General features: G+C 42.5%; 1 protein-coding gene across 11 annotated transcripts in view; it reads left to right on the top strand.

Annotated features, from left to right (window-relative positions):
- SYNE1 (spectrin repeat containing nuclear envelope protein 1) overlaps positions 1-12,803 on the top strand; it is a 410,287-nt gene that overhangs the window by 375,941 nt on the left and 21,543 nt on the right. For 10 of the 11 annotated variants that reach the window (XM_045842725.1, XM_045842724.1, XM_045842726.1 and 7 more), the window contains 6 exons: positions 2,437-2,624; positions 3,769-3,919; positions 6,862-7,044; positions 7,307-7,444; positions 9,140-9,331; positions 10,432-10,765. In XM_045842725.1, the coding sequence (XP_045698681.1) occupies positions 2,437-2,624; positions 3,769-3,919; positions 6,862-7,044; positions 7,307-7,444; positions 9,140-9,331; positions 10,432-10,765 (1,186 nt within the window). The remainder of the gene's footprint in view (positions 1-2,436; positions 2,625-3,768; positions 3,920-6,861; positions 7,045-7,306; positions 7,445-9,139; positions 9,332-10,431; positions 10,766-12,803) is intronic. The other variant, XM_045842729.1, reaches the window with a different exon arrangement.

Genomic DNA, 12,803 nt, shown 5'->3' with positions numbered 1-12,803 from the left:
AAAGCCTGATTTTTAACTATATTTCAAAGCTATAATAATCAAAATAGTATGGTGTTGGCATATACACAGACATGTAGACTACTGGAACAAAATCAAGCCCAGAAATAAACCTATGCATATACAGTCAACTAATGTTTGATAAGGGAGCCAAGGATACTCAATGTGGAAAGGATAATCTCTTTAAAAATGTTGGGTGAACTTGATATTTACATTGAAAAGAATGGAACTAGACCCCTAGCTTAAACCACACACAAAAATTAACTGTAATGGAGTAAAGGCTTAAATGTAAAATCTGAAACCATAAAACTAAATAGTATTCAGTCATAAAAAGAAGAAAATACTGCAACTTCTGACAACATGGATGAACTTGAGGTCATTGTGCTAAGTCAAACAAGTCAGACAGAGAAATAATAATGTTATATTATCTTATATGTCAAATCTAAAGAAAACTAAACTCACAGAAACAGAGAATAGATTAGTAGCTGCCAGAGGTGGGGGTGGGAGGTGGGGTTGGGCGTTTCATGAAGGTAGTCAAAGGGTACAAATTTCCCACTATAAGAAAAATAAGTTCCGGAGATGTAATTTATAGCATGGTGATTATAGTTAACAATACTGTGTCATACGTTTGAAAGTTGCTAAGAGAGTAGATCTTAAAATTCTCAACACGCACAAATGTGGGGTAATGGATGTTACCTGAATTTACTACAGTAATCCCTTCATAAATATGCAAACATCCAATCATCACATTCTACACTTTAAATTTACACAGTGTAATATGTCAATTGTATCTCACTAAAGCTGTAAAAATAACTTTTACATACTTGGGGAAAATTAAATCAAAATGCTATAACTTCTTTAAATGAATACATTATGTTCATCCACCTAACACTTCCTCCAAATGCATATTCTTACCCATGCTACACTTTAAGACCTCTACTTTACACGGATATCACATTCACAGAAATCCCTGTCTTTACCTTTGAGCAAATGTCAAGTTTAATTTTTGTAATATTTTATTTTATATTTTTAGATCAGCAATTTCTGTGATAACTTTCACATAACTGAAGTTATGCAAGAGTTCTGAAAGACCTGTTTAGTGATACAAAAATATTTTTGGTCGAATTTATCTCCTGTGTCTAGTTCATAAAATCTCTAAAAATTAATCAGAGGCACTGTTATTACACTTAATAAGAAGCTAACATTTGTATAAAAGGCATTGATTGGAACATAGTGTTAAGGAGAAAAAAGGGGGGGAAGAACATATACATGAGAATATAAATTCCAGCTATCTGAGTAAATTGGGGAATTATCATTAGAACAAGAAAAAAGCTAGGCATATTCTAGAGCTGTATCAAAGAAAAAGAAAATGTATTAAAGACCTTAATAAATAGGGCAGGCAAAAAAAAAAAATGGCACTGGTAAGCCTCACTTTTAATGATGGAGTATCTTGAGTAAATTGAGTTAAAAGCTCAATAGAAAAAAAAGGTTATGTTTTACACTTACATTCTTTGCAGTCAATATAAAGATTTTACATGGTAGAACTCTGGAGAAATTCAATGCCTTGTTTATCATTATCATCTATTTCCTACATTTAAAATTGATCGCTGAGCCCTGGCCAGGTTGCCCTTTTGGTTGGAGCATCATCCTGTACACTGGAAGGTCACAGATTCAATTCCTGGTCAGGGCATAGACCTAGGTTGAGGGTTCGATCCCTGATCAAGGAGCTTACAAGAAGCAAATGATTGATGTTTTTCCCTTACATCGATAATTCTTTCTCCTCCACCTCCTTCCTCTCTTTCTAAAGAGCAATGGAAAAAAATGTTCTCGGGTAAGGATAAGATATATATATATATAAAATATATGTATACATGTGTATGTATGTATATAAAAATAAAATTGCTCACTGAGGAAGCTGCTGATGGTAATGATGATGTCATCATACTTGGTAAAGAACCTAGGTCTTTTAAACTCATGGTGCCTTTTAACAATGGTGGAATTAACTGTCTAGAACAATTTGCAGGTCTGTAGAGATCAAAGCCCAGTTCCTGAGTGCCAGCTCTTAATAGGAACGCATGTATTCCTTTGCTGGATGGATTGGAGTGAAAGTGATATATCTGTGAAGTAGAGTCTGGGGCAAGATTCATTTTCTTAATCACTAACGAAGCTCATTTTATTCTCACTATACTTGATGTAGGCTATTTCATTTATTCTGCTTGTGTTTTCGCATTGCTCACATAGCTGGAATGTTTCCAGAATCATTTTCTCATACTGTAGAGCTCGCCGTATTTCATAAACGAAGTTGACGAAACCTCTAGCATTGAAGGAAAGGAAATCGTTGTCAAGGTTTGCCCTAACCGTTCGTCAGCCAACAGATGCTGGCGCACTTTCTCCCATCTGCATACAAGGCTTTCAGGAAAGCATGTCTGGTCCCCACAGGAGCTGCAGAGAGACATAGAGAAACACAGCACGGGCGTGGCCTCCGTGCTCAACCTGTGTGAGGTGCTGCTGCATGACTGCGACGCGTGCGCCACGGACGCCGAGTGTGACTCCATCCAGCAGGCGACACGGAACCTGGACCGGCGGTGGAGAAACATCTGTGCTATGTCCATGGAGAGGAGACTCAAGTAAGCTGGGGCATTCAAACCACTGGGAAAGAGGGAGAGCCAAAAAGAAAAAAGAAATTTACCCAGAGAAGCCATCGGTCACTATTTCCCTTTCACTGAAATGTCCAAAAATGGCCTTGGTTTTCCAAGCTTGGTTTGTCTGCATTTAGTTGGAAAAATAAGTAGATATAAAGATAATATGACTATATAAAAGTAATATACAATTATGATAAGCCAAGTTATGCCTGACCTAACAGTTTAAATATAATGCAGAAAAACTTGTCTCTGCTGAGTATGTACAATGCTACAGAATTGTTGGTTGAAAAATAGCATTCTTATCCTGGCTTGTGTGGCTCCATTGGTTGGAGAGTTGTCCTGCAAATCAAAAGGTCACGGTTGGTTTCCCTGTCAGGGCACATGCCTGGGTTGTGGGTCCAGTCCCAGGCTGGGGCTTGTATGTGTATGAGAGGCGATCAATTGATGTTTCTCTCTTACATATATGTTTCTCTCGCTCTCTCTCTCTTCCTTCCTCTCTCTCTAAAATCAATAAGCATGTCCTTGTGGAAAGAATTTTTAAAAAAGAAAGAAAAATAACATTCTCTCGTTAAAAAATTAAATAATAAAGCAAAGGGCTTATCTTGAAGCCCTTTGAAATTCAAGGCAGTAAAATAGAGTATGTTAGAAAATTATCATCATAATTTAAGGCACATAATCTTTTTGCTCTCTGGGGAACTCTTGAAAGCTTCATATTTATCTTGCTGTCATAGACTAACTTTGATGAGGGTGAGTTTGACATTGGACTGAAACGGGTTTTCAGACCTTGTTTTGTTTCAGGAAAGCCTTGGCGATGTGTGTGCGCACTCAGTACACAGTGTTGCACTTCTAAACTAAGCAAGTTCGCCGTATGTGCATGTAACGATCAATTTGACTGATTCCAAATCCAGAGCGCAGGGCGTGTGTTAAAGAAAAAAGGAAGAGAAAACAGCTGTTTCATGTCAGCTCAAACAGTTGTCTCCTCTCCACTCCAGTCCAATTTGGCTCGAGACACAGTCGGTTTCTGGCACCACGGTTCCTCGTTTGGGCATCCTCAGTCCCATGGTGGCAGGGCTCTGGGGCATAAACTGCCTCTGACAACCTGATTCTGTTCTTTCCTTTTCCGTGGCAGAATTGAAGAGACATGGCAACTGTGGCAGAAGTTTCTGGATGACTATTCGCGTTTTGAAGATTGGCTCAAGATTTCCGAAAAGATAGCTGCCTTCCCCAGCTCTTCTGTGGTGCTCTATACAGTTGCCAAGGAAGAACTGAAGAAATTCGAGGTGATTTATCATTCCAGATCTTTAATCCTGAATTTGCTGTGAGAGTAGCCAGCTGGTAGTTGGTGTCCCAAGACATAAACTATTCACCCACACATTTCTTGTTCAGACAGCTGGGGGATGACTTTGTAGTCCTCTTTATTATTACCTCACAAGGAGGCAAAGAAGTGGGAAAGGAGGTTTTTTTTTTTAAGATTATCAAGAATTGCAAATACAGTACAAACTCATGAAGAGGAATTCTGTTAGAAAACGAAAATCGTGATCCCCCCAGAAGATCTTGGCATTCTTTGTATTATATCACAGTTCCTCATAATCAAGTATTTAAAATTAAAATATGTGGTTTTCTCCCTGGCTGTGTGGCTTTGAAGGTTGCTGGTTCTATTCCTAGTCAGGACACAAGCCTGGGTTGCAGGTTTGATCCCAGGAGGAGACCAATCGATATTTCTCACTCCCATCAGTGTTTCTCTCTCCCTCCCACCTCTCCCTCTCCCCCTTCCTCTCTAAAAATCAGTGGAAACATGTCTTCAGGTGAGGGTACAAATCAATAAATAATAAAAAGATGGTGGTTTTCCATACTGTAAAAATCTGTCTTCCAAATGTATTTCCTTCACTTATTTTTTACCTAATTATGGCATAGATGTATATTTTTAAAATCAGTAATAAAATAGAGTTGGCTCCAGCTTGCATAAAACAGTTCATCATAAGCCATTTCTAATTATAAATAAAGATACATTTATAATCAGATGTATTCTTAAATCACAAAGACTTTTCAATTTCGTAGAGGCAGAAGTAGCCCCAGTCTAATCATACTCACAGGGACAGGAATCACTCAATAACTGCTTCCGTTCCTGGACCAGTTTGCCCCCGAGTCCGCTCCATCACTGTGCCATGAGAATGCTCGACTTCTCGGCTGCCCCTCATTTCCACAGAGGACCTGACATAGCGTGAAGTTGACATGTTTTAATTTGAAGTTTCTCTTCCCATCATTTCCCACCGATAGGCAGACACGTGTACTCACACACATAGACAGCAGACAGTTCTGACGCGTGCCTGACTGAGGTCCTCCTCAGTTACCAGTTCTGCCCCAAGCTCCCGTAGAGGTTCAAAAACAAGAATAAAAGTCAAACCAAGTCCAGCTGCACCCACGTTGACCTGACAACATTTATTGAGGCCTGTGATCATAAATATGAAGTTCGGTGGGTCCAGTGAGGTTTAAAATCTACCAGTCAGGGATGGGCAGCGATACGAACTTATAAAAATGTTTGAATACAGTGTGAAATAAATAAGTTCTGACACAAAATTATCCTGACATCTGAATTTGGATTTTTATGTAACTATACCACTAAATTCCAGAAAGAAAATTTGGTTTCCTATCTACAAGGTTTCTCCTTAGAAAACTTCTGGGAAAAAGCCACACGAGCTTTGCAGTACATGACAGGTCAGCGTGTGAACCAATGCTGTGACGTGTTCCTGCACCGCATCTTAGTGTGCACAGCTCTGGAAAGGTTAAAGCCTTCTCTGGTTAGCTTATCCTACAAAGCAGATTATAGAAGATCCTTTTTGATGCTGTTTTAGACTCTCGAATGTTATGGCAAAAGATACTCATAGCATTCGCTCCTGTAATGAGTGATTTTATCATTTATCTTGTAGTTAATTTTCTTACGAGGCCAAAAAAACTCACAAGAACAAAATTCTGTTTGAGGGAAACCTTTGCCCGTTCATCAGCATGAGTGGGAGGGATCTGGGTGTGCTGGGGCACCCACCCACGAAGCCTGCCAGCGCTCCATTGCGAAAACATATTCTGTGACCTCCCGCCATGGCAAGAGCTAAACTTTTCTTAGCACCTCCTTTTCTGGAGCAGTAAGTTCAAGTTTTACAGAAAAGAAGACTTGCTTGACTGGGATGAAGGCTCTGGAAGCAGTTCTCAGAGGGAACACCATTGCGGAGGCAGAAGTGTAGCAGGATGTCAGCAGAGTGACAAGTCCCAAGAAGCCGAACTTGGGGCTTTAGATGCACACGGTCCAAACAGTTACACAATGTTCTGTCGAAGGCCAAGGTGAAAGTCGTCATCAGTCATACACATGAGTCTGGAAAAAAAAAACTCTCATTTTTATTTTGGCCAAATGATTCTTAGGCTAGGCCTGTACTAGATTGCAGAGAGAAAGAAGGAAGAGTATTTTACCTTCAAAAACTCTAAACGATAGATACGGTAACCCCAGAAGTGAATAGACACTACCATGGAAGGTGCCGTGGGAGCTCTGAAATGTTTTCTGGAAACTGAGTCACTCCTGGGAGCAGCGTAGAGAAATAGAGCACCATCCCAACATTTCTGTGTAAAGTTACTTGTGTTTTACTGAACTGCTTTTCTTAAAAGTCCCTAAGAGCTTGCACTTAAAGGACCTTCTGTAAGAGGTAGTTTTAATTTTTTAATGGATACCAGAATTGAGGCAGTTTCTGGATTTTTAGGAAATTATATATTTTACAAATAAAGAGAGAGGGTTTTTTGGTAGACATCTTTTCTCAGTATTGAATTGGGAATTTTGAATATGTCAAACTCATTTCAGCATGCATAAATATTTTTGCAATAAGTTCTTACGGGAAAATTTTTTTCTGGCTGTTAACTATCTTAAAAGCTGTATTTTATATGTACATATGTAAATTCTCTCTGTATGAGTATTTATGATATATGTATATGTATTTGTGTATATACATATATATTTATTAGTATTCAACATTCTCTTTTATATTTTTGTTTGATCTGCTACTTCTCTTTAATTTCATTACTTACCTTTAACAGGGAGAACTGTAGGCTCATCGGAGATTGCCCTTTGCCTGTCTGTGACAGCCTGACTTCCCTTTCCCCGACATTGCAGTCTGGAGCCCAGACCCCCTCTCTGAAAGCCGCTATGGATCTCCCTCACTCATCCCCTTCTCTGTGGTCCTAGGCGTTCCAGCGACAGGTGCACGAGACCCTGACCCAGCTGGAACTGATCAACAAGCAGTACCGGCGGCTGGCCCGTGAGAACCGCACTGACTCCGGCTGTCGCCTAAAGCAGATGGTCCACGAAGGCAACCAGCGATGGGACAACCTGCAGAAGCGCGTCGCCTCCATCCTGCGCAGACTCAAGGTCTTCACTATGCCTCCTCTGTAGCTTAGAGACCCGGAGGACAGGGCCAGGATTGGGCCATGGAAACACAATATTAAGATACAAGCTCAGTGATTTTGTAAGATTGGCATGGCCAGAGGGGGACCCAGGGTTAATGTATATGGTAAAGGATGGCAGGGTTCTCATTGCTCATTGAGAAAATGACTTCCCAGAAGACCATTGGAACTGTCAGTACCATCTCAGTATGTGGGCTTTTTAATTATTACTTTCTTTTCACATCCAGCATTTCATTGGCCAGCGCGAGGAGTTTGAGACAGCACGGGACAGCATTCTGGTGTGGCTGACAGAGATGGATTTACAGCTCACTAACATTGAGCATTTTTCTGAGTGTGACGTTCAAGCTAAAATAAAGCAACTCAAGGTAATAGATTAGTGATTGTTCAAATTATTGGTGTGAAAAAAGCCTGAAGAGGAAAGGATCTATAGACCTTTTGGTGAAGAAGAAAATAACCTGTTTGTTTCCTTTTTTAAAATTTATTAGGGTGACATCAGTTAATAAGATTATAGAGGTTTCAGTATACATTTCTGTTGTACCTAATCTTCATGCCACGCTGTGTGCCCACCACCCAGAGTTAAGCCACCTTCCATCACCACATATTTGATTCCCTTTACCCTTTAGTACCCCCCGAGCCCCTCCCCTCTGGTGAACACCAAACTGTGGTCTGTGTCGATGAGTTTCTCTTTGTCGTGTTTGTTTATTTGTTACTTTCAGTTTTATATCCCACATACGAGTAAAATCATAGGTTCTTGACTTTTTCTGTCTGACTTAATTTCACTTTTAGCACGATATTCTCAAGGTCCATCCTTGTCACAAAGGACAATATTTCATTATTTTTATGACTGAGTAGCATTCCATTGTGTAGATGTACCACATATCCTTTATCCAACCCTTTACTGGAGGACTCTTCAGGTGTTTCGGATTGCACACTTCGCTGTATAATTTAACCACAGTGGCTAGTTAAACATTGAATAGGAGGGACATCATGCATTAGATGGAAGGAGTCTCTAAAGGAAAGTGTATTGAACAGTTTCAATAATTTCCAAAGCATCTTATGAAATTTCTTTCTAAAATAGCTAAACAGATTTAAAAAGACATAATCATAATGCCCACAACCTTAGGTCATTGCAATAAAACAAGAATGACCTTTAATGTCATATTATCAGGATGAAAAAAATCATAAAAGAGTTAACTCTGTGTTCTGCCCAACCCCTCTCCTTCCCTGCCTCCCTGACTCGCCCACGTCGTTTTACGGCAAATTGATATTTGAAACCTTTGGCAGGAAATGTCTTCCAAGTGATAGTTGAGTCTTTGTTTTTTATGTTTTTGGACCCTGGCAGAATCATAGATCTTATTAGCACCTTCTCATCTCCCCTCACGGTCTTTTTTCATTATTGGACAGTTTTGATTATTCCAAGGTTTATTCTTGTGAATTAAAATGTATCGCCTGAAACTTGTCCCAAGGAGCTTAACTCTTTTGAACCAGGTAGAATGAGTCTAAATGATCCTCCAGAACTCCTCATTTTTCAGACGATTTTTGTCTTTCCTGCTTATGTCCTGAAACACTAAAAATCACCTGAGAAGAATTTGTGAAATTGTCATTGGCTTGGTTTCTCTTAGTTGTGGATGATGTACGATCAAGAAATCTAAAATTGAAATATGTAGGATATTTCTCTAATGCGCTTCAGTTATTTTAATGGCACTATAATGATTACAGCTGATTTTTATTAGGGACAACCAGTGCTATCAGGTCCATACTGAGTCTGAATGCTTTTTCCTGTGATCCTCTGCTCGCCCTGTCCATGGTAGTAGACTTTAGTAGCCAAAAGTACCTTTTCCAGTCATGAAATTCTAACAATTCCATTTGCAGCTCATGTGCTGATTTAAAATGTTTATGTTTTACTTTATAAAACTACTACTTTACAGAGAAGCCTCTTGGCTTGTCGCTTGTATGCAGGGAATTCAATATCCCCTCCACAGTTTTTCTTAAATACGTATCTCATAATTGTGTCGTGTCAATGCGAGCAATAAAAATCACACAAGGCGTGTGCTCCCTAGGCCTTCCAGCAGGAAATCTCGCTGAACCACAGCAAGATCGAGCAGATCATCGCCCAGGGAGAACAGCTGATTGAAAAGAGTGAGCCCTTGGATGCGGCGCTCATCGAGGAGGAGCTGGACGAGCTCCGGCGCTACTGTCAGGAGGTCTTCGGGCGCGTGGAGAGATACCACAAGAAACTGATTCGCCTGCCTGTATGTACCACCGTTTTTCATTGTCGTGAAAGCTAGAGAATTACTTATGGGAGGTCAGGGAGCATGTGGCTCAGAGCCCAGACACTGGATGCAGCGTGGCCGGGTTCCAGTGCCAGCTCTGACATGTGTTGGCTACGCAACCTTCGACACGTCATTTCTGTACCTTGCCTCAGTTTCCTCAACTGTAAAACTGGTTTAAGAAGAGTACCTACCTTGTGGAAGGTATTGTTTGGGGCATGAAATAAGGATAGGTAGAAAGAGAGCTTGAAAAAGTAGTTGGCACGTATCTTCTAGGGAAGAAGCTTCTAGAAGGAGCAAGGAGATGGAAGGGAGCACCGTGAATAGTTGCTCACTCGATGAGGTTGTTTTATTGACTTTTTTTCCACTTCCGTTTGCCGAATTGCTGCCATAATCACATGTCAAAGTTGAGATGTTACTATTGGAATATTTTGGAGCACTCTGCATTAAAGTGTATTTTGTATCTGGGATAGAAGTTTAAAAAGGACAAGCTAAGATTTTATTAGTCATTTGCCTCTGTTCCTGACGTGTGCCATTGTGTATGTGTTGTGTGGCCAGCATGGTACGAGGTTGCCTCTATTTGCACGATCTTACTTACAGTCACACCAATTCTTTGAAGTTGGTTTTAATAGTATTTCCACTTTAGCGCTGATAAAACCGAGGCTTTGTCAGATGAATGTATAAGATGCTTCTAAAAGCGATCACAAGATTCTTTTTTTGTTGTTGTTGTTCTGGGGTTTCCACTTCTTTTATTGTTTCCTTTTCCTGCTAGAATTATCTTTGTGGCAAATTTCTGTTTCCTTAATTTTATATATTTTATTGCTATTCTATCACAGTTGTCCCAATTCCCCCCCTTTGCCCTCCTCTGCCCACTCCCACAGTCAGTCCCCACCCTGCTGTCCATGTCCATGGGTCATCACAAGCCTGTTGGCCTGACAGTAGGAAGTTCAGAGTTGTCCCCCCTGAGGCAGGAGTGAGACCCGCATAGGCTTGCACTCTGAGATCCGGTGCAAGGTAGAGCGGACGGCGGTCAGGCCCGTCCGACCGCTGCAGTAACAGAGTTGGCTTGACTGCATTTCCAGCTGCCAGATGACGAGCACGACCTCTCCGACCGGGAGCTGCAGCTGGATGACTCCGCAGCTCTGTCGGACCTCCACTGGCACGACACCTCTGCGGACAGCGCGCTGTCCCCGCAGCCCTCCTCCAACCACTCCCTCTCACTCGCCCAGCCCCTCCGGAGCGAGCGGTCAGGACGAGACACCCCTGCCAGCGTGGACTCCATCCCCCTGGAGTGGGACCATGACTACGACCTCAGTCGTGACCTGGAGTCTGCCGTGTCCAGAACTCTGACCTCTGAGGACGAAGAGGGCCAAGAAGACAAAGATTTCTACCACAGGGGAGCCGTTGGCTTATCAGGTAGGAAAGCGTTCTCCCTATATTTCAGTGCGAAGGGAAACAAAAGGGATAATCCACAAAAGTGGATATTGTCCTGGGAACATGCGAGCTCAGCAGAATCCTCTTCTGCCTTTTCCCCTCAGGGGAAGTTGTACGTAAGGAAACATTGGATATTCGTGGGGTTATGAAGTACAAAAGTTGGCATGGCCATCGACTTATCCCACAGATACTTAAGGTCTTAGTATGTGACAAGTGTTACGCCAAACACTAGGAACACACAGCTCCTTTCCTTACACTCAGGACATGTTTGCACTAGGGTAGCAATGTGCACGGGGAGGTACAGAGCACAGCCAAGGGGCAGCTAACCCGGAGCTCTGAGGACCAGCCGTAGGGAAGGCACTCTTGAGCTGAGACCTGGAGGATGAATAGGAGTTGGTCAGGTGGATGCAGCAATGTTCAGAGGGAGAAGGAGAGGACACCCACCCCAGCTTTATGACTCCCGCAGTGCTTTTGGTCACTTGAGTCTGTCTAGAATACCGAGGCTATAGATCGGGAAGCATAGGAGTGGGCAAAGAAGAAATGGAAGGGCAAACCAAGACCTGGTGCATGAAGCAGACTTCTCACACGGAAAGGAGTTTGGCTTTTGTCCTGAAGGTAATGGCAGCCACAGCAGGGCCCTGAGGAGGAAGGCGAGGTGATCAGATGCACATTTGCTAAGAACCTGCCTTCATACCATATGATGGGGAGTGCACTGGGAGGGAAAGATGGACAATGGAAACGTTTTAGAATCCAGGACAGAGATGGGACGGTGGCCCGAACTGAGGAAGCAGCACTGGAACCAGCGAGAATGAAAGGGACATGGCAAATCATAAGTCCCCTTCGTAACTGATGATTAATAGACTTGGGGTTGAGGCGATTTTCTGGCTGGGGCATCTTGGTGAGAGATGTGGTTCCTCTCACTTCTCGTTTGTCTTCGTCGTTTCGCGTCGTAGTCAGGGGTTTGGCATCTAACGCAGCGCCGTTCCTTGTGTAGCCCCCGGCCACGATGTGACGGTCGAGCACTGAAACGTGACTGCACTTGACATTTGCCGCGTCAGACGCATTACGTGAATACATGGATTTCAAAGACTTACACAAAGAAAGGTCTTAAACACTAATATGTTGACTACACATATAATTTGGATGTATTGGTTTGGTAAAATAAGGCACTAAAAGTATTTCAAGTATTTCTCATTACTTTTTTTCACGTGGCTTTTAGAGCCCTTGAAACCACAGGTGTGGCTCCCGCCCTTATGATTGGCCTCTTTCCACCCTGCTCTAGAGTCCGACTGTCTGGCTCGTCGGCATTTCCGTCTTGCCTCTTTCGTAGCCCTTGAAACATGGATAAGTAACTTAATTTTCCTGGACGTAAGTTTTCTCATCAGTGGCATGGGAATGACACTCCCATGTGACCAGCAGGATAAATGAGTATTTGACACCGTGTCTGGCTCGTAAGCACTCTTCGTGAATGTGAGCCCTTCTTACGATTCACTCCAGGAAAACTCTGGTGAGCGTGCTCAGGCGCTATCTGTCGGCGATGACTAACCCTTCTTTCCCCTAGGCAGGTGGCTTTCGTGCCACAAGGGAATCAGTGTTTCCAGAACTCATCTGTCAGCTTAGACTGTGCTCTCTTTGCAGACGTAATGGTCCCCGAGAGTCCTGAGGCCTATGTAAAACCCACAGAAAGTGCCATCAGAAAGAGCCCTGGTGGGCACTCCTGGCCCAAGCCGGCCTCCCTCCCTCACCTGTAGCGAGCCCCTCCCAGCACAGCCCCTGTCGCTCTCACGGCTCTGGGGCACAAGCGTGTGAAGGCAGAACCTTCTTCTCTGACTGCTGTACCAGGGAGACAAAAAACAAATGAAACTAAACAACTGTTCAGTGTGATCAACACCAGAAGTGAGATCTGAATAATCAAGGGCAGTGAAATAACTTCCCAACTAGTAGAGTAGAGACCTGTGATGTCTGTTAACCGCAGAAACCCTAGTCTCCGGCATTTGTGCCTTAGTCCCCCGGTTGATGT

This window comes from Phyllostomus hastatus, unplaced genomic scaffold (assembly GCF_019186645.2).
Source record: "Phyllostomus hastatus isolate PE091 unplaced genomic scaffold, TTU_PhHast_1.1 phas_contig_40, whole genome shotgun sequence".
NCBI classification, from domain to species: domain Eukaryota; kingdom Metazoa; phylum Chordata; class Mammalia; order Chiroptera; family Phyllostomidae; genus Phyllostomus; species Phyllostomus hastatus.
The sequence above is the reverse complement of the archived record's forward strand: the minus strand, read 5'-3'. Positions and strand labels throughout refer to the sequence as shown.